Source organism: Haplochromis burtoni, unplaced genomic scaffold (assembly GCF_018398535.1).
Source record: "Haplochromis burtoni strain Fernald_Lab_line unplaced genomic scaffold, NCSU_Asbu1 Contig_103, whole genome shotgun sequence".
In the NCBI taxonomy this organism is placed as follows: Eukaryota; Metazoa; Chordata; class Actinopteri; order Cichliformes; family Cichlidae; genus Haplochromis; species Haplochromis burtoni.
In genome coordinates, this window is record NW_024582464.1 from 1,851,998 (window position 1) to 1,871,441 (window position 19,444).

Genomic DNA, 19,444 nt, shown 5'->3' on the forward strand with positions numbered 1-19,444 from the left:
CGTAAATCAGGCTATGACAACACAGTCGAGGCTTTCCTGTGTGTGTGTGTGTGTGTGTGTGTGTGTGTGTGTGTGTGTGTGTGTGTGTGTGTGTGTGTGAGAGAGAACCTGACAGATTACACCTTCCCGCTGTTTGCACCTGCTCTCTGCCTCGCATTTTATCTCTTGTACTTTCCCCCAGTTCACACCCTACACAGACACACTTTATTTATTTGTACCCAAAAGTCTATCAGAGTGCTGCATGGCTCTGGTAGATGATTTCATATGCATTCAATGGAGCAGGGATCTGTCCTATGAAGCTAGTTCAACATGGCCATTATCTGGCTTCACTCATCCTAAGAAAAACTATCATCTGAAAAAGCTAAGCACATGATACAGACTGAACATGTGCGCGGTATATGTGTGTTGGTAAAAGCACACTATAGAATGTAAAAACTGCTGTATGATTGTTTGGAAAAGCACTGTATAGCTTGAAGAATTGTATTTATTTAAAATTCACTTTTTAAAGTCTATTTAAAGGGAGAAAAGCATGCCGTGTATGGTTGCAGAATTCTCCTCGCTCTTATTTTTCAGTAATTACAATGAAATTAGATGTAAAGGGACTCCTCCTTTTAGCGTGTAGTTGTATTCTTTCAGCTGAAGTCTCATTGGTGTGAAGTGGTGTTGAGACAGTCTCTTTTTACTTGCTGAGCTCCACAGGCTTTTCCTGGAGTGGACATTATGTTTCAGAGAAGTGCGCTGGGGGGTGGGGCTGTGTGTTGATCTCTTATCTTGAGCATAACCTGCTCTAGAGAAGAGCAAGTCTTCAAATACGCAATCCATATGGCTTAATGGTGACCACGAGGCAGTCCACTAACACCTTGTAGTATCGGCCCAAAAAGGGAATTATAAATAAAAAAATGTAGCACCACAGAGCGCTGAGAGGCAGACCATTTTTGTAGACCAAACTGGTCTACAAATATGGGCTTTTTCCATAGGGTTCTGGATACTGGAGGCCATAAGCTCCCCTCCATTTAACAGTTTGGTGTTCGTCTTTTCGTTGTCACTTTTCTAACCTGTAACTATTGTGCTTTTTAAAACCTTTTAATGCAATATCAGCTTACACCCCCAGTAAGCTCTGCTGCACAGCATACCGAGTCTGTGCTTACATCCTCATGGAGTCATTGCTACAATCTGCATAGTAGCCCAGTGCACAAAGTAGAAAATCTGATGGTTGAAATCAGAGAAAAGGTCTCAAAATGTCTTCTTTTTCTTATCAGTTCACTGTGTTTTTGTTTTTTTGTTTAATTATAGTGCACCATTTAAATATTGTTTGGTCTTACCTTCTAGTTAAGGTTCTAAAGGTTTTTATTTTTCAAACATGATAGTTTTTCCTATTGTGTTCTTTTTTTATATTCTTGTAAACTGAATGGTTTACCTGCAGCGATCTTTGCGCAGAATCTCAGCTATAGCAAATTAAAAATGGCCTCCTTAAGTTGCACTTGATTTCATTTCCACATGCAGGCACACAGAAGTGCTCGCACTGGCTCACATGGCTTAAATGGTTCATTTCTTGTTTCCCTGTTCTTCTGCTGCTGCCTTCTGCTGACACCTAGTGGCTAAACATGAGTCTGCAACCACTGTCTGTGCTGAACACAGTATTAAGGTCACATTTTAAGATTTTAGGTGAGGGGGAAAAGCCACAGTGAGAGTTTTGATATTTCTGTGTCTCTGACAGGCACACCTGGCTCTGTGCAGCCTTTCCATCTGTGTGTGTGTGTGTGTGTGTGTGTGTGTGTGTGTGTGTGTGTGTGTGTGTGTGTGTGTGTGTGTGTGTGTGTGTGTGTGTGTGTGGTGTTTTTATTGCGCACAGATTTTAACGAAGTTGTATAGTTGCGAATTCTAACACATACTTCATACCGTGTACATTGTTATAACATACCATAATAGACCCATTTCTGTAATATACTTGCATATCTATATTATTGCTAATATATATTGTAATATATCTATATCATGGCTAAAGCACTTCTGGATGGATGCAAACTGCATTTCGTTGCCCTGTGCATGTGCAATGACAATAAAGTTGAATTCTATTCTATTTTATACGTGTTATGTAATGATGTGAGTAATTGCCCGCTGGTCACCATGGTCAATATGTGCATCAAACTCATTCATAGCATTTTATCCTGTTTTGTTTGTTTGTTTGTTTTTTAACCCATCTCCACAGCTAACTGTTCATTGTAAAAAAAAATAAATAACAGCACACATTATTTGATTGTAGACTCAAAGAGGCTCAAATAAAAAAAAATTATTTATTTTTTTATTTGGAGAAATTTGACCAAGACAACAGAAGCGATTGAAAGATGATTTTCTTTTTTTTTTCTTTTTTTTTCTTTTTTAAATTGCATCATTTTCCTGCATCTCTTTTGCTCCTCCAGGCAGCTTCAGGAGGCACAGAAACAGAAGGAGATGGAGAGGGAGCGCCAGGAGCGAGAACGTCAGGAGAGAGAGCGTCAGGAGCGGGAGCGCCAAGAGAGGGAGCGCCTGGAGCGAGAGATGCTGGAGCGTCAGGAGCGCGAACGTCAGGAACGGGAGCATCAGGAGAGGGAGGCGCAGGCAGAGAAAGAGCGACTTGAGCGGGAGCGCCAGGAGCAGCAGGAGCGTGCCGAGCGTGAACTGATGGAGAGGGAGAAGGTGGAGAGAGAGCGGCTGGAGAAGGAGCAGCAGGAGCAGTTGGATAGAGAGCAGCAGGACTGGGAGAGAGGGAGACGCATCTCCAACGCTGGTGAGTAATCCACTTTTGCGTTTCTGCTGCTGCGCACACTTGTTTCATTTTACTAATTTTACTACTACAATATTACTAATGTGACTGTTTTCTGTCCAAGGAGCAGTTTGTCTCAGGCTCACAGTAAATATAGACTAGTCAATGACAAGCGTTATCTTTCAGTTATCTCTCCAAAGTACATTTTAAAATGGTCATTTTTGTTATTTGAACATTTAGTGAAGTTTTTGTGTCAGTTTCATACAGTGTCATTATTGTGTTAATATTTAACAGTTTATTTATACGCGTGGTGGTTTTCAGTTGGTATAAAACAAAATTCCCTAAAAATGGTACATGATCTGAGTGATGATGTGATATTTAGACTTGTTATACTTTAACCACAATGCATATTTTTGTTTTGTTTGGTTGGGGGGGGGGGGGGGTTTTTTGTCTTCTTATCCATCCATCCCAATTTAAAAAAAACAACAACTCAGTTTTCCAGCAGCAAGCAGTGCCTGCTTTTGCATTGCACTGTGGGTGAATAAAGTCCATTAGCAGTGCACTCAAATATCCAAGTCTTCTTTGTATTCATGGTGACTTTTTGAATGAGGCTTCATTAATGAAGCCTCATTCGGAGGGAAAGGAGTTAATCCCTTTTAACTCCTTTCCCTCCATTTAAGAGAGTTTAAGAGAGTCTCCTTCTGATTGGCTGCAGCTTGGAAACAAAATTTGAGCCAGCTGGGAGGGGCCTCTGTGCTCACAGGAAGCATTGTGTGTTTGAGATGACCATGTTGGGATGCCTACTCGCATTGATGTCATAAAGCGTCAAGGCTAGAAACATCAGTCTGAAGCCTGAGCACTTGGCTCACAAAGAATTTGCACGCATATGCTGACCTCATTACTGGACCCTTTTGCTATGTTTAATATGAACATCCACTTCTGGAACAGTACACATATGACTAAAAGTAAGGAAAAGCAGAATTGGTCCATTTCTCGGAAGTAGCAGTTGATAATTTTCCAGTAGAAACGCTCCGAATGTTCCAAAACAGGTTACTAGATGCAGTACTTGAAATACAGGAAATGTATTGAAGAATGAAGAGAAGCGTTCTGTTTTAACATTTTCATCTAGTCTCATTGGTGCTGAGTTACAGTAATCTCATCTGCCAGGCGCTGTGAGCAGATTCCACATGAATGCAACAGTTAGCGTGTTATGTTAGAAAGTGTGCTGCCAGCTCATACACAAATTAAAATTCTACAGTTTATAAACTCTGAGACTGAGGAAAATAATTTTGAACAAACACATCACCTCAGGCAAGCATAGAAAATGAGTGCAAATATTTGCAGTCAAGTGTAATTACTGCTTAAATTGAGCAGCAGGGTAGAGGTGTAGGTAGACGCCACCCTAGTGTTGTTTGCGTTCTAAACTGGAGCTGTTGGTTGTTAGATAAGAATGAAATTTCCTATAATCCAACTCTGGGTCAGTGGGGAAGGCTGTGTTGGATGGCATGCTTCAGTGCCACGCTTAGCCAATTACCATATGCATGCATAAGCACACACACAGAGGCAGGCAGAGTTCAGTGGCCTGACTCAGAGCCTAAAAATACACCATCATGTCGAATGCTGGTGAAACCCCCCTGGGGTTGGATGTTTGTGTTGGTGTGTGCGTACGTGCATGTAAAAGCCCTACATGTCATGCAGAATAACACTAAGAAACAGGGTGCAGTGATTGCTGTTTACAAAATCTGAAGTACCACTGCAGTGACTGTGAGGGAGCTACTAGGATGCTATCTCACAATCAAATCAGAATCTAACAGGAACTTGGGCTGATTGTGTGATTGTAGCTGTAACTTGTGTGATTGCTGTGCTGTATGATTTTTTTTTATTATTTTTTTTCTAAATTCTTCTTTTTAGAAACAAGTTTGCCAATTTATGAGCTGGTGGTAGAACCATATTTATTTCAGCAAAAAAAGTTGTTTTTTTTAAACTATGTCCAATTAAGAAATTAAATTAAACTTAATGTAGAAAATATATAGTATTTACAGTAACTCTATATAAAAAAATAGTCCTGTGAAAATGGGCTCACAGAACTTTTAGACAGTGGACCTGGGTGCCTTGTGAGAGGCAATGACAGATTTAATTAGGTGTCCCTTCACGTTTTGAAAGATGAATTCTGTTTCAGTCGAGCCCTTCATCTTACAGTCACAAGACTCCTTGCTCCAACTCTACATGCACATATACTTCTTTGCAGAATTGAAGATTCTGCAACCCTGACCCCACTGAGACTTAGCAGTGTTGGGCTTCATGGCCCTCCCCGTATTTGAACCTCTGCAGGAGGTTGATTTAAAACATCTGTTTGAAAACAGTTTTGCTGCTAGCTTTAGCATCTGCTAAACATGTCAGTAACATTCATGCACTTTCAATGTACTCTTCGTGGACTCTGGTTTTCCCAAGGGCAGACCAGGGTATTGCTGAAACCCAATGGATGTTGCATTTGATTGTGGAGGCAGTTGCTCTTGGTTATATAAATTGGGGGTTGCAGGCGCCAGTCTACTATACTAGTAGTCTGGCAACCAGTGCACTCATGGCCTTGGAAAATGTAGCAAAAGCAACACTTAACTACAAGCTCGGGGTCCTCACTTGGATAGATGGGCTATTTGAGAATTGGTAGTGATGAGCATTTCTGGCAATGCAAGAGTCTGAGAATTTGAGATTACTTGTGTAATCCAGGTTCTCAGAGTAGCATGAGTGAGAATTCTCACCAGGTAGCTGTCCTCATTGAAGCGAAGCAAGATGAGGGGCTTATCTTGAATAATAACTCTAGCACGACTCTAGGTGGGCTATTCTGCCCAACGTGGTCATTGCAATCACCGGCCAATGAGGAAGGCCCTTCCCATTATACTTTCACTCGTACTACTCTGAGAACCGAGGTTACGCAAGTAATGGTGCTAATATGAACATCTAACATCTGCAATAAAAAACAATCACAAAATTATCTTTTGTGAATATTCCCTTCCACAGTATTACTCTGAGCAAAAACCTAAAATCCACTCGCAAAACTTAGGAAAAAAGGTGTGGAATTGCAGCACGTGTAAAGTGAAGTAGAGCAGAAGGTGATGTAAGGATTACACCATCCACAAACATTGAAAACATATGGCAGGCACAGAGAACACAGTCTAGGCTATGCTAAGCACTAGAGGTGCAAAATCAAAGTAATTAGACAGGGTGGGACCAAGCTAAGATGCATAATGAACAAGAGAGGGAATTTAATGTGAATTCATTGCATACTGTTCCTTTTTGACATGAAGATGTGCTTCTACACCCCATTAAAACAATATGAGGTGTGATCAAAAAGTTCAAAATATTTAAAAACATTTAAAAATCAATCAAATCATTCAAAAATCAAAAAACCTTACTTGATTTAAATGTGCCTGATGTTCCATTCATAATGGGGTTTTTTTTTATTGCTGCAATTTTTAGATCAGTCTATAGTAGGCCCATTGAGTCCAATCATACTTCTGCCTTGTTTTTTGTTTTTGTTTTTTTTTGTTTTGGGGGTTTTTTTTTGTTTTTTGCTTGTTCTCTCAACAACACAAATGAATGTTGGTGAGAAAAAATAAACTAAGCATACTTGTGGTCTGGTTCTTCATCAAAATGTAATATTTTCTTAACTTTCTAAAGTAAAAGAAGTAAAAGCGGCCTCAGGCTCAATTTGACTCTTGTTTTCTTTACATTTTAATGTATTATCCCTTTCTTGTTCTTAAAACATCAGTTTAAAAAATAATGGACACCAATTACAATATGGGCATCCCATCTACTAGTAAAGACTCTGATTTGGACATATAAGCTATGCATCTGTATACTACAAACTGGAAGATCTCCAGGTTGAGGAACTGGGTTCAGAATGTTGTCTTTCAAATGAGAAAGATGGGTCTGTTATTATCAGTGTTGGTCAAGTTACTTGAAAAAAGTAATCAGTAACTAATTACCGTACTGATTACTTCCCCAAAAAAGTAATCCCGTTACTTTACTGATTACTTATTTTCAAAAGTAATTAATTACTTAGTTACTTCAGTTTCACGATTTACAACCTGAATAGGCAATAAAGCGATAGATCTTTCAGCCCAATTCTACTTTTTCTGCATAATCCATCATACAAAATGTAATCAAATGGAAAGGTCCCTTTTTAAAACTTGTTTTATTAGTTTTAATCTTTTAACTTTATGCATCAAGCAAAAATTTAATTATATGCAACATTCTCTGACTGGAAGAAATTTGTTTAATATTTAAACCTATTTTCTGCACATTCCAGCACATAAAATAATTTTTTTGTGTGTGTTTACACTCACTCTTTCAAATAGATGCAAGTAAAACACAGCAGAAAATAAATAAAATCAAAGACTCAGCGGTCCTTTTGCTCTATTTTCACCTGTAAAGCAGGAGTGTGGTAGGCGGAGGTGCACCTGGTGCAGGTGTGCCGCGGCGGTCAGTGGAAGAATCCACGAGTTTCTCTGAGTTTCCCATTACGTCGTAGCTACTCGGTGCTTGCTTGGAAGTTTAGGGGATTATTTTCGCTGTAAAAAGAAGTTTTCTTCCCACGCACAACGGACGCTAATGTTTTTGTCACTTTTTATGGAATCTAACTCAAAGTAAGGTCAGTACTTCCTCGCTTTAAACGCTGCACGCTCATACTCTCTCCCGCACTCGATATATTATCCACTGTTGATCTGCAGACAGCTGTTGTCAAGAACGTCGCACTCGCTTACGTCACTGTCATGAGACATTCTCGAAAAAAATCACGGTTTTAGTAACGCAGCGTTCCTACGGGAAAGTAACAGTAATCTAATTACCGTTTTTGCAATAGTAATCCCTTACTTTACTCGTTACTTGAAAAAAGTAACGCGTTACTGCCCATCTCTGGTTATTATGTAGGTATGACGATACTGCATACTCATTACAATCATTAAACTATCAACAGTGCAGCCTGACTCTTCCTAAAATGTGAAAGGTGCATGTGTGAAGGCAGCTTTACAGAATCATTCTTCATGCAACTATCACACTGCTCAAAAGTACGATTATCCATATAACTTTCATCACCTTATCCCGGACAAGCCCCTAGTTCTGCTAATCATATTAATGTTGTTGTATTCATGCATGACTATTGCAATTACATTTCAGAAAATTTTCATTGTTTAATGTCTAGAATTAATTTATCTGGACCTGTTTGTGCTGCTGTTGAATAGTCTCTATGACATTGGTATGTTCGTCTATACTTTGGATTTGTTATGTGAGATATCAGAGTGAGATGAGTGGTAAGCTGTCATTTGATTGTTGTCCTCAGTACGTTCATTCTTTCCCTCTTCTTTCAGTGAGTAGAAGTCTGAAAGCTTTATATCTCTACCTGTGTCCTCAGTGCTAACACCTGTTTACTAACACAGTAGCATCACCTTAGCCTAAGAACATACACACAAGCTGGAGGAAAACTTTAGTTTAGCTCTGTGCTGGTTTTTTCTGCTTCATCTGCCCCCTTCTCTTTTTTCCTCCCTCCCTTCTTCCGTCTATCTTTCCTCACCTGCTGTCTTTCCCTTCTGTGTGCACGACGGCTGCTTCCTTCCTGCCTTCTTTCCTTCGTTCTGTCCGCTTCTGTCCTGTCTTGTCCTCAACCTCGGTTTTGTCCAATTCGCACGTCCAGCTTTCGAAAGCACATTGTGCACCCCCACACCTCAGGAGTACGGCAGGACCCCCTCCACGCCCATATCTCCATCCACGCCCACTTACCCATCTCCTGGGACCCAGTCGCCATCCTCCACTACAACACCCCCAACCCCCCCACTCAGGCACTCAGCCTCCCGATTTGCCACCTCACTCGGTTCTGCCTTCCATCCTGTCCTGCCTCACTACGCCACAGTTCCACGGCGACAGCAGGCATTTCCCCAAGCCCCACCGCCTGCCCCTGCTCCTGCCCCTGCTCCAACTCCTCCTCCACCCAAGTCTGTGGTGTGGTCAGCGTGCAATTTTACTCCATTGCCTCCCTCACCTCCGGTCATGATAAGCAGCCCCCCAGGGAAGGCCACCGGTCCAAGGCCACTGATCCCGATTGCCGCACCATCCCCTCTCACCCAAAAGCCTCCCTCGCCATCCCCCAATGGGCCACCCATGTTTCCCGCACCTTCTCCTGTGACCATCCCACACGGCCACACCCCCCTCAGTATTACTTGCCCAACACCACCTCCCCCGCCTACCCCACCCCCTCTCCCTTCGCCCATAGCTCCCCCTCCGTCTTCCTCCTCAGTCTCGTCTCCCCCCTCCTCATCCCAGGCTCCTGGTGTGCCCTCTCCCTCCACAGCGCCCCCTGCTGCTGCAGCTGCTGCTGCCACCTCTGCCTCTGCTGAACACCTCTGTTGGGGCCTGGGTCTGTCGGGGCCAGGGGAGCTGGACACAGCCGCAGGCTCAGAGCCCCAATCGGCTCAGGGGGATTCCTCCTGTCAGCCCCAGCCCCAGGGTAAGGCCTCCAGTCTGGATTCTGCTCTCTCTTTCTCACTGCTTTTCTCCCCTCTGTCTTTCACTGCTTGCAACTCACACTCTAACAGGGGTTGGTTGTTACATTGTCACTGATCTGGCCACAACACAAAGTAAGTCCTGTGACACAGACTGATCTAGGAGTTTTCTTTAGAAAAATTGTGCCTTTCCTGGTTGCTGTAATTCAACTCAGTCTGGTTACTTTTTCTAATATTAAAATATTCACTATGGTAACTTTTGTGGGATCTCAATGTGTAACAGCTATTGTTTTCCAACTTCTAGCTTCTTTGTCAGTCTCACAAAGCCTGTGTATGTCCTCGTGTTGGCTGGCTGTTCATTAGATATGAAATGTGTTGTTGTTCAGCATGGCATGTCTGTGTCTTTGACAGACCTGCGTAAAACTCTTGCTTTCTTCATCTCTTGCCTGATTTGTTTTTCTTCATTCTCAGACAAGCTTCACACACATTTGACCTTTCACTCTCCATAATTTGATTTTTTTTTACTTTGGGTCTGGAAGCCAATTTCTAAGCAGGCACAGCTGGAAGCTCACTCGACTTGATCAGTGGAACATCGACTGTGCTGTTCAAATCTTATCCACATGAACTTGTTCTGTAATATTAGGAATGCACCAAACATTAAGAGAGAAGCTAATAGGAAAACTGTCATTGATTTAAAGGGTAATGTCAAAAAGTCTAAAGAAAAGAAAAACTGGTGTCACTTTGAAATGCAGCTGTTAGCTTCCTCTTAACTATGTTAATTGTCCCACTAGTGATGGGCGTGCTCCTTCTGACACAAGGTGCAGCAAACACAGAACCTTTGATATACCTGATCTAATTTTTTTGAGACAGGCTCTGATTGGTGCACCTGTAGGGAATATGCTTAAAAGTAAAGATGGGCAAAGGAGCTGATTTGTACTAAGAGTAAAGTAACAACAAATATTTCAGAGTTCATCACAATGATTGGGCGAAAGAGGCTGGATTACTTGTATCATACCATAGGTTCCGCACAAACTATCCCACATAAAGCAAACATCTGGTTGTTTGAGACTCATTTATGAATTAATGCTTCTTCCCAAGTTCCTTTTCATAATTGTCTTTTGGTTTATGCATTGGTGTGTACATGCATGCTTGTATGTGTATGTATGTCATTGCACCAAAATGTTTGTTTAATTGAATGTTTAGTGTGGCTTGCATGTCTTAGTTCTGTTTATTGGAATGTTAAATGGTCCAAATTGGGCTTTCAGTAAACCATGAAAAGCAATTGTGATATCTGACTTACCCCTTTGGCACGCTGCCTTCCTTTAAACGCAAATCCAGTCATTAATTCCACATTTTAATAAAACAAATTTGCTCTAGTATGATGTTGCATGCCATCATCCCTTTTATATGTTGAAAAGTAGGGACACACTGGCAACAAATCCTGCAGTTTGGTTCCAGTAATGCAGTTCAAATTAATAATTGATCTGAAAACCTGTGGCTAACACGTAGCCAGCAGGGTCAAAATGAAATATGACAGTTAAATGTCAGCCACAGATATACAAACATAAGTCAGTATCATATTTAAGAAAATAGAACTACTTTGCCTATTTGGGGGGTTTTTTCCCCCTCAAAAGTGATAGTTTAGTGATAGTTCAGTCTACATCCTAATCCATTTTCAATACATTTTCTCATCATTAAACAGTCAACTTAACTATCCAGTGTCAGATTAAAGACAACATGAAAATAGGGTTTTTCCTCCTGTTTTTTCGTGCGCTTCCCCAAAGAGCTTTTGCCCTTCCCCCTTTCAAAAAAAAAAAAAAAAAAAGGAATTTGATTTGCTTAAGCATAAAACAGGGAAAGTAGAGGTAACACAGAATCATTGCTTTAACAATATGGAATGTAATCATGCTATTTTGTGTGGTCCCACCTCAGAAATCCATCTAATCGCTGGAGTGTGATCAGTTTTAATGCAAACATCCTGCCGTCCGCAGGTTTGTGTCTGGAATTGTTCTGAAAAATGTCTTTCTGTCTTCACCCATCCCCCACTGCTCCTTATTCCACCCCTGTCCCTAACAGACGTGGGACAGACTCCAGGGCTGACCACCCCCACCCCTCCCCCACCTCCACCCCTGCCACCCGGCTCCACTGTGACCTCTGCGGCTGCTACCCCGGCCGTCACCCCCACCACCCCCGGCGGCCACCCTCCACCCCCGCCACCTCCTCCACTCCCTCCGACACTGACTCCAGGCGGGACGCCACCTCCTCCGCCGGGTCCCCCTCCCCCTCCCGGAGCTCCACCACCACCCCCAGCACCACCTCTTCCCACTGGACTGTTCTCTCCTGCAGAGGACCGCCCTCTCTCAGGCCTGGCTGCTGCCCTCGCTGGAGCCAAGCTGCGCAAAGTGCCAAGGGTGAGCGCTTGATTTGTTAATGGACCAATGGAAAGCTCGACTACCACGTCTTCATAAGTGAACCATTTATGATACAGTGTATAAGTATTAGGAAGGCAACCGGTTGCATATGCATGCACTTCAGTCACCCCCGATCATCATACACGATCTTACAGTCACTAAAACATTATCCAAACGCACCATGTTCACACATGATCTCTCTCTCTCTCACTCTCACACTCACACACACACACACACACCATCTGTCACATCTCATTAGAGCTCACAGGAGGACTTCATGTAATGCTCACTGTCTGCCAATGACTACATGGCTACTTGTGTTTTGAGTAAAATATGTATTGTACTTCTTTAAAAAACATAGCTTTTCTGATATAAAATGAGTATTAAAAACATCAATCCTTTTTCATTTATTCTATTTATTTCCCAAACACTGTAAATACCTTCTCTGTTTATGAAGAACACAAATGTGTTTTTGCTTGTGGCCCTTCAGAGTGATGATGCAGGGGCAGCTCTGGCAGCAGCCATGATGGGGGCCACAGGGGCTAAATCGGAGACAAGAGGTAACGGGCCACTTCCTGGAGGAGGGGGGCTTATGGAGGAGATGAGCGCCCTATTGGCCAGGAGGTACACTCGCATGATATTATCATCCAAAACCAGATTTGTCTGTTCACCATGCAAATTTTGTCCTAATTTCTGAAAATAGGCAATTAGTGGTTTTAAATTTGGAAATGAGACTTGATATCGATCAGTGTTTCAGCCCTCCTCACTGTGCCTGGGCTTTTTACATCTTACAGGAGAAGAATTGCGGAGAAGGGCTCGTCACCTGAACCTGACCAGAGATCAGTAAGTAACACCAGAACCATAGTCTAAGCCCCTGTCATGCTATGGTCCTGTGTTTGACTTTGTTTCAAAATGTCATTATTGCTATCGGCAGACGATCGCTCCTCAGTGTGCTTTGGTTATTTCAGAGTATTTTCACTCCTTGATCACTGAGTACTTTCGATATGAAAGTCTGTATGTCTTTAGAGGATGTCATGTTCTACATACCTGTCTGTTACTATTGACATATGTCATAAGGTTTCTAGTACTTACCTAAATTGCAGAAAATAAAGTGTTTTGAGTTGTGGATATATTAATAAAGATATAAACCAATCACTATTTAAATAGCACTTGACATGGTTGAATTCTAGCTGAACATTGAACATTTTCCATACTATTTTCTATTCCTAGAGTATTATATTAATTACTTATACATGATTCTATGGAGAAAATCTAGCCTTTTAGGGTTTTTTTATGTTTGTTTGATTTAGTTTCCTGTTTTGTTTTTTTGTTTTTTTTGGGGGGGGGTTGTTGTTTTTTTAAGCTTTGGTCATGGTCCTGCCAGGCTTAATAAGGGCAGTGGAAGTAGGGAGGCCAATATGAATGTTTTGCGCACAGGTATTTAAAGGCATTTAAGAGTCAACTTCTTGCTTATAATTACAAATCATCTAGTGCTTTCTACCTGCATATAGCAACAGCCACGTTCTAGCTTTACAAACTTGTGCCTCTAGATATGTGGTCAGTTTTTAAGGGAGCGTTTTTGGGGGGTTTTTTGGTCAGTTGACAACATTTAATTTCTGCACTCTGTTATTTTGTCTTGATCGCAAAGGTTTTTGGTTTAATATAAAATGAATAATTCAATTCAGTTTTATTTATACAGCACCAAATCACAACAGTTGCCTCAATGCGCTTTATATTGTAAGGTAGATCCTACAATAATACACAGAGAGAAAAACCCAACAATCATGTGACCCCCTATGAGCAAGCACTTTGGCACGGTACTTCTGTTTGACCCACAGCCTGGGCGTGTGCATCAACTCGTTGGGGAAGCAGGCGAAACCCGTGGGGACATAGACTGGTATCCTGGAGTTGTGAATCAGCATTAGATTTTACTAAACAAGTCATTCTGAATATTTCAAAATTAGGTTTTTAAATGACAAAGTTGGGTGGCACAGAGCTGTTGAAGACTGTTAACAACAAACACCTTTCAACCAATAAGATGTTGCTGATGTGCTTTATGGGAATTTGGCATTTGTTCTCACTTACTTTGCATGTGGAGCATCAAGACCTTGGCCAAAGTTTTCCTTGTAGAACCTCATGGAGGGGATAATGCAGCCAGAGGTCCAATAGATCATGACGTTTGTCAGCAGGTCATCTAGAGAGAACTTCCTGCAACACATGACCCCACTGATATAAGACTACTGACAACTGAAAAACTAAGGAAACAAGCCTATTTCAGAATAGACAGCACTGCTAATACGCATGCTACTACTCAAGTTCACAACTTCTTATAACCTTCAATCCAATTTTATTTATACAGCACCAAATCACAACACCAGTCGCCTCAAGGTGCTTTATTTTGTAAGGTAGACCCTACAATAATACATACAGAGAAAACGCCAAAAATCAGATGACCCCCCTATGAGCAAGCACTTTGGCAACAGTGGGAAGGAAAAGCTCCCTTTTAACAGGAAGAAAACTCCAGCACAACCAGGCTCAGGTGAGGGGCAGCCATCTGCTGCGATTGGTTGGGGTGAAAGAAGGAAGACAGGATAAAATTCTGAGTTTCTGTGTTGGTGTTACAGATTAAATTTGTTTAAAAGATGTCTGTGATTCTGTGTAGACACTCCATCACAAGACCTGTTCTTGATCCTTATTGTGACTCATTAAACCTTGTTTCTGTGTGCCCAATAGGAGGAGGGTGAGATAAATACGACCCCTAAAGTGTCAGCTTGTAGCACACCAGGTGAGTGTTAAATGAAGACAACAGCATTAGCAGTTAACGAGCATCTTCCTGAAACTGGTGACAAGGTTTACAGCTAGCTTTAATCTAGTTAGGTTATAGGGATACTGATCTTAATGTCGGTTCATGTTTGGTTTCAGTATTTCTTATATTTTGTTTTCTGTTTTCCAGACATGCCCAGGAAGCCATGGGAAAGAACAAACACCATGAATGGTAGCAAATCTCCAGTTATTGGAAGGTACAGTGCCTTCCTGCATCTCCATTTGAAATGTTTGTTTATTACAAGTACATTCATGTTCTAAATTAAATTTTTGTTTATTAAGTTCACCCAGGATATGAATGCCGATCATTTCCTAACTGAATGGCAGTGTGACACAGCTAAACATGATTTCCTAGCCTCTGAAACTATACAAGGATATATTGAAGCATAAGCATCAACTAGCTTTAGCATGATGCATTGCTGGGGCCGTTTAGTGCTGGCTAACACCACTAAAGCTTATCCTGGCCTTTATGTGCAGATTCATAAGACCACCAGCGTGTGTGTGAGAATGAACGGGTGAGAATGTAATGGCATCCTTACCACATATTTTCATATACAGTAGTGACCCAAATAATAAAAATGGTGTACATCCATAACCAGATGAAGGTGTGTGGTGGATGAATTAGTCAACCTTAACCATGCAAGACCATATTTTATGTATCAAAAAATATACTTCATCTGTGTTAGCAGGCATGCTAGCATTAACTAATATTAGCCTGAACAACAACAGTTATGAATCAGATTAGATACAAAAAAGGATCAAACTCAGAACTTTTCACCCAAAGGCGGTTCCACATGTTTCTGGGTTTTCTGTTTTTTTGGTTTTTGTTGTTGTTTTTTTGTTGTTGTTGTTTTGTTTTTTAAATATACTTTATCACTGAATTATAGTACATTTTAATTTCCTTTACACAGAAATGAGAAGCTGTTTCAGACTTTTTCCACAACAGCAGAAAGTAATTGAAATAAGTGACATCACCACACATGTAACAAATAAGATATCATCTATATAGTATAAACAGTTTGGGGGCCGAGTATTGAACCTTGTGGAACTCCGCAAGAAACTTTAAGTAAATATAACTTATATCAGGGTTTTACCAGGTATTTTCTTACATCTACACAACCATTTATTAACAGAAGCCTTCCCATTAGGCTGGCGTTTTGCAATACATATATAGGTTTTACACTGTAATTTGTAAAGTCAGTGTTTCTGCTGCTCACACAGACGAGAGTCTCCGTGGAGAAATCCCATGGGAGCAGATTCCTCCAACAGGTAGAGCGAAAAGCCCTGAAAAGTTTGAGAGAACCTTTTTTCTTCAAATCAAACTTCCTTTAAAGTTGAGGTTTGCTGTGACGATTTGGTTGGAGAGGAGTTCTTTCGAAGTGCTTGGATGTTTGGACTGAATCGTGTGCCGTCTTTGTGTTCTTTACTACATTTATCAGTCTTGTAGGGGGCCGGGACTGCTTGTCTGTTGTTTGATACGTGCCATTTGGTCCAATTTGTGTGTTCTAAATCAGTGTGCGTCTGGATAATGGGTTTCTAATATAATCTAGTCATTGTGTTTGCATGCTGTGTGCCCGCTGCACTCAGAACTTAATTTATTTTAAATGGGGAAATCCATATGTGTCCGTCACATACTGTACACCCACCCTATCATACAGACCAACACAAAAATGTGTCCACCCAGTGTAGAGTAGACTTGGCAGAGTATTATCTTTGAAGAGCCAGAACAGTTCCAGCAGGCTCTGACAGATAAGAGTGTGTGTGTGTGTGTGTGTGTGTGTGTGTGTGTGTGTGTGTGTGTGTGTGTGTGTGTGTGTGTGTGTGTGTGTGTGTGTGTGTGTGTGTTGTGTGTGTTTGTGTGTGTGTGTGTGTGTGTGTGTGTGTGTACGTACAAAACAGAGAAGACCAGATGGTGTTTTTGATTCCAGCTTAATAAATTGACTTTCATATGCAGCCACAGAGTAGCTGAGCTGAGCAGATTGTCACTTGTCAGACCCTGTAGTGTTGCACGGAGCTTTTTGTTGATCTGACCATAAAAACGTTGACTTTTACTGTTATGGTAAATGGACTGGTTCTTATATATCGCTTTTCTACTCTGAGCAGTCAAAGCGCTTTATACAACTCGTTCATTCACCCATTCACACAAACACTTTTTCTAAACTGTTAAGTGCTCCCTATATAACATTCATACACATTCACATCCCGATGTGAATGTGTATCTGTAGCTCAGGTAGTGGTGTGTATTACCTGAGCTACAGCCAGGGGTAGCTACTTTTTATATATTTTTTTTATATTTTGTATTACTGTGTGATGGGCAGCATTTGGGCAGGTAAATCACAATATACACATACACCAAATCATCTGCAAAACTCTAATTTGTTTGCTTTAATATTTTTTTAATTATTGTGTAAATGTTGTATAATGTGTGCGCACTGATTTATCTTCCTCAGTCTGTTTCTTACCTTCACCATTTCTTTTGTTCTGAGACCAGCATGAAAAGAAACACAAACACACCACAATCTCAGTTTCCGAATTTTTCCCAGTCCCATAGCTACCTAATGACCTGCTGTTTAGGTCACTTCCTTTTCCTTCATTCCTGTCACGTGTCCTATCTTGAAAGTAACTGGCTGCTCTGAATGTTTTTTGTCCCTCACATGGTGTATGGGGCAATACCAGCCTTCTCTTAATTACTGGTATCCTCCTCCTTCCTTTAAGTGTGTGTGTGTGGGGGGGGGGGTCCAGGGAAGTTGTGCCACACCTCAGGTTTCCTCCTTAAAAAGACAGGGGTAGTAAAGTGTATTTGCACTGTTACGAATGTGGTCTGATCTCTGTCTAGACAAACAGAGGTTGCTTTATTTTGTAACGGACACATTCAATATTTCCAGAGCTGTGGGGAAAGTAAGGGAATGTCTTCTGGAAGCAATGACCTTTTTATAAGTTTTTCAGTTCTCCACAGTGAATTTTATACTATTATTCTTTCCAGAGAAGCTTCAGCTCAACCACATTCTTGGGATATCTGGTATGAGTGACTATGTCACGCCCTTAACTCTCCTAGACATCAGCTGACAGAGGAACATGTGAGAAGACAAATATCCAGTGCACCCAGTATTTAACCTGCCAGCTTCTTAATACTGAGTCTGTGTCATATCAGAACGTGCTAGTGAATTAATAAGGAATTTTATATTTTGGTGTATTCACAGTATGGATATTAAACTATCCATACTGCATAGTCTAATATCCAGTTTCCATATAATTATAGTATATTTCATGAACTGGACCTGCCCCCTCTTTATTTCAGTTTGATAGGTGGCTGAGAACTGTGTGTTTGCTTTTCTGTGTATTCCCTTGCATGTCTCTGTGTACAGTAATGTTTGTGCATGCATCGACCAGGATTTGGCTGCTAATTGTGTTTATGTGCATTTTATATCGGACTAACACAAAAGAGAAAATGCTCAGTGTGCAGTTCAGCATACTAATAAATCTCCTGCCTGTGGTGACAGACACGTTTGATTGCAGAGTTTATTGTCATGTAAATGATGTCAAATATTACATCGGATTTGTTTTTATTTGTTATCCTCTCAACTATTTATGGTTCCTCCTCTATAAAATAGATTCAAATACAGTTTGAGACATATTTATTCGACTGCTGTTTTCTCTCATGGTGTAATTTACTCAAGTTGCTTTACAAGCATCTAAACAAGAGTCAGCATTCTTGTAGGAGGGCAGATTGTGTGGTTTAAATGATTTTACTGAGCTCAAAACCTCCATTTATTACTCATAAATCACATAATAGCTGGTGTTGCTTTATGATCTTACAAGTAGCTTTTATGCTCTTTGTCTTTTCTCATAGACCTAAATCCACTCCTACACCTACTGCATCCTTAAGTGCCAATGGTGTGCCAACAGAAGCTGTTGACTATGATAGATTGAAACAGGTAAGTAGACATTTTTAGACACAGATTTTATTTCTGCATATTCCCTTTGATACTGTGATTGTGGTTTTCAGGTTGTTGCAGTATATGGTGTCTGAATTTCTTTTCCTTGTGGCCCAAAAGTCGCCCGACAATATCAATATTGCTCCACAAAGTTTTCATATTAAAGCAAGTCAGCTGTATAGTGCTGTTGTTGTAAAATAAAAGTAAAATGGAACTTGGAACTGGAGCATCTATTGACCTTGGTCTGTGTTTCTTCATTATTTATGCAGCCCTGTTAGTAAATGGTAAATGGCCTGTATTTATATAGCGCTTTACTAGTCCCTAAGGACCCCAAAGCGCTTTACATATCCAGTCATCCACCCATTCACACACAGTAGTTCAGTGCGTGGGTGTGTGCAGTCCTGTTAGAAGGCAGCTCCTCCCTCTGACCTTGTGAATGAGCCTCTTAGATAAGTAAAGAGTCTGTCAGAGTTCTGCATATCTGTCACTACAACTGGCCACAGACGTGACAGCCCACAGACCCACTCACCACACTCACTGTCTCACTGAGTAAGCCTGGGTTAAGTTATAGGTCAAACTTGAGGCTCATCATTTTAGTACGCCTTTCATACTGTGTATGTCACTTTGTTTGCATCTTGGTGTCATTAAGTAAGTCTTTAGCTCTAATCCCACAGAGATTACCTAAGAAGGGATTAGCTACTATGTAAAGTTGAGATGGGAGCTTCTTTTACCAGTTGCCAGGATGCGTACCCACAGTAAAAGAAGGAAAAGGGGGGGGGGCAAAATTAACAATTGCACAAGGCGAGCTCGTCTCTGAGGTCTAATGACATTTATCATGTTTATATGAAAATATGACTTTTTTTTTTTTTTTTTAAGGACATTCTTGATGAGATGAGGAAGGAGCTGTCAAAACTAAAAGAAGAGCTCATTGATGGTAATTATCACCACTTTAGTCATCCTACAGAAAGACCAGCAAGGCTTTGTAGTGAGTCCATACTAAACACGACAGTGCAGTAATGGTTTCTGGACACTTTGTTT

At 41.0% G+C, this 19,444-nt stretch overlaps 1 protein-coding gene across 7 annotated transcripts in view; it reads left to right on the forward strand.

Moving 5' to 3' along the window:
- enah (ENAH actin regulator) overlaps positions 1 to 19,444 on the forward strand; it is a 150,293-nt gene that overhangs the window by 125,788 nt on the left and 5,061 nt on the right. For 3 of the 7 annotated variants that reach the window (XM_014336425.2, XM_014336424.2, XM_014336421.2), the window contains exons 5-14: positions 2,421 to 2,767; positions 9,087 to 9,242; positions 11,314 to 11,648; positions 12,139 to 12,272; positions 12,443 to 12,491; positions 14,382 to 14,433; positions 14,602 to 14,668; positions 15,693 to 15,740; positions 18,322 to 18,406; positions 19,283 to 19,340. In XM_014336425.2, coding sequence (XP_014191911.1) covers positions 2,421 to 2,767; positions 9,087 to 9,242; positions 11,314 to 11,648; positions 12,139 to 12,272; positions 12,443 to 12,491; positions 14,382 to 14,433; positions 14,602 to 14,668; positions 15,693 to 15,740; positions 18,322 to 18,406; positions 19,283 to 19,340 — 1,331 coding nt within the window. Of the gene's footprint in view, positions 1 to 2,420; positions 2,768 to 8,432; positions 9,243 to 11,313; positions 11,649 to 12,138; positions 12,273 to 12,442; positions 12,492 to 14,381; positions 14,434 to 14,601; positions 14,669 to 15,692; positions 15,741 to 18,321; positions 18,407 to 19,282; positions 19,341 to 19,444 lie in introns of all 7 variants that reach the window. The other 4 variants (XM_042223161.1, XM_042223162.1, XM_005931083.3 and 1 more) reach the window with 4 other exon arrangements.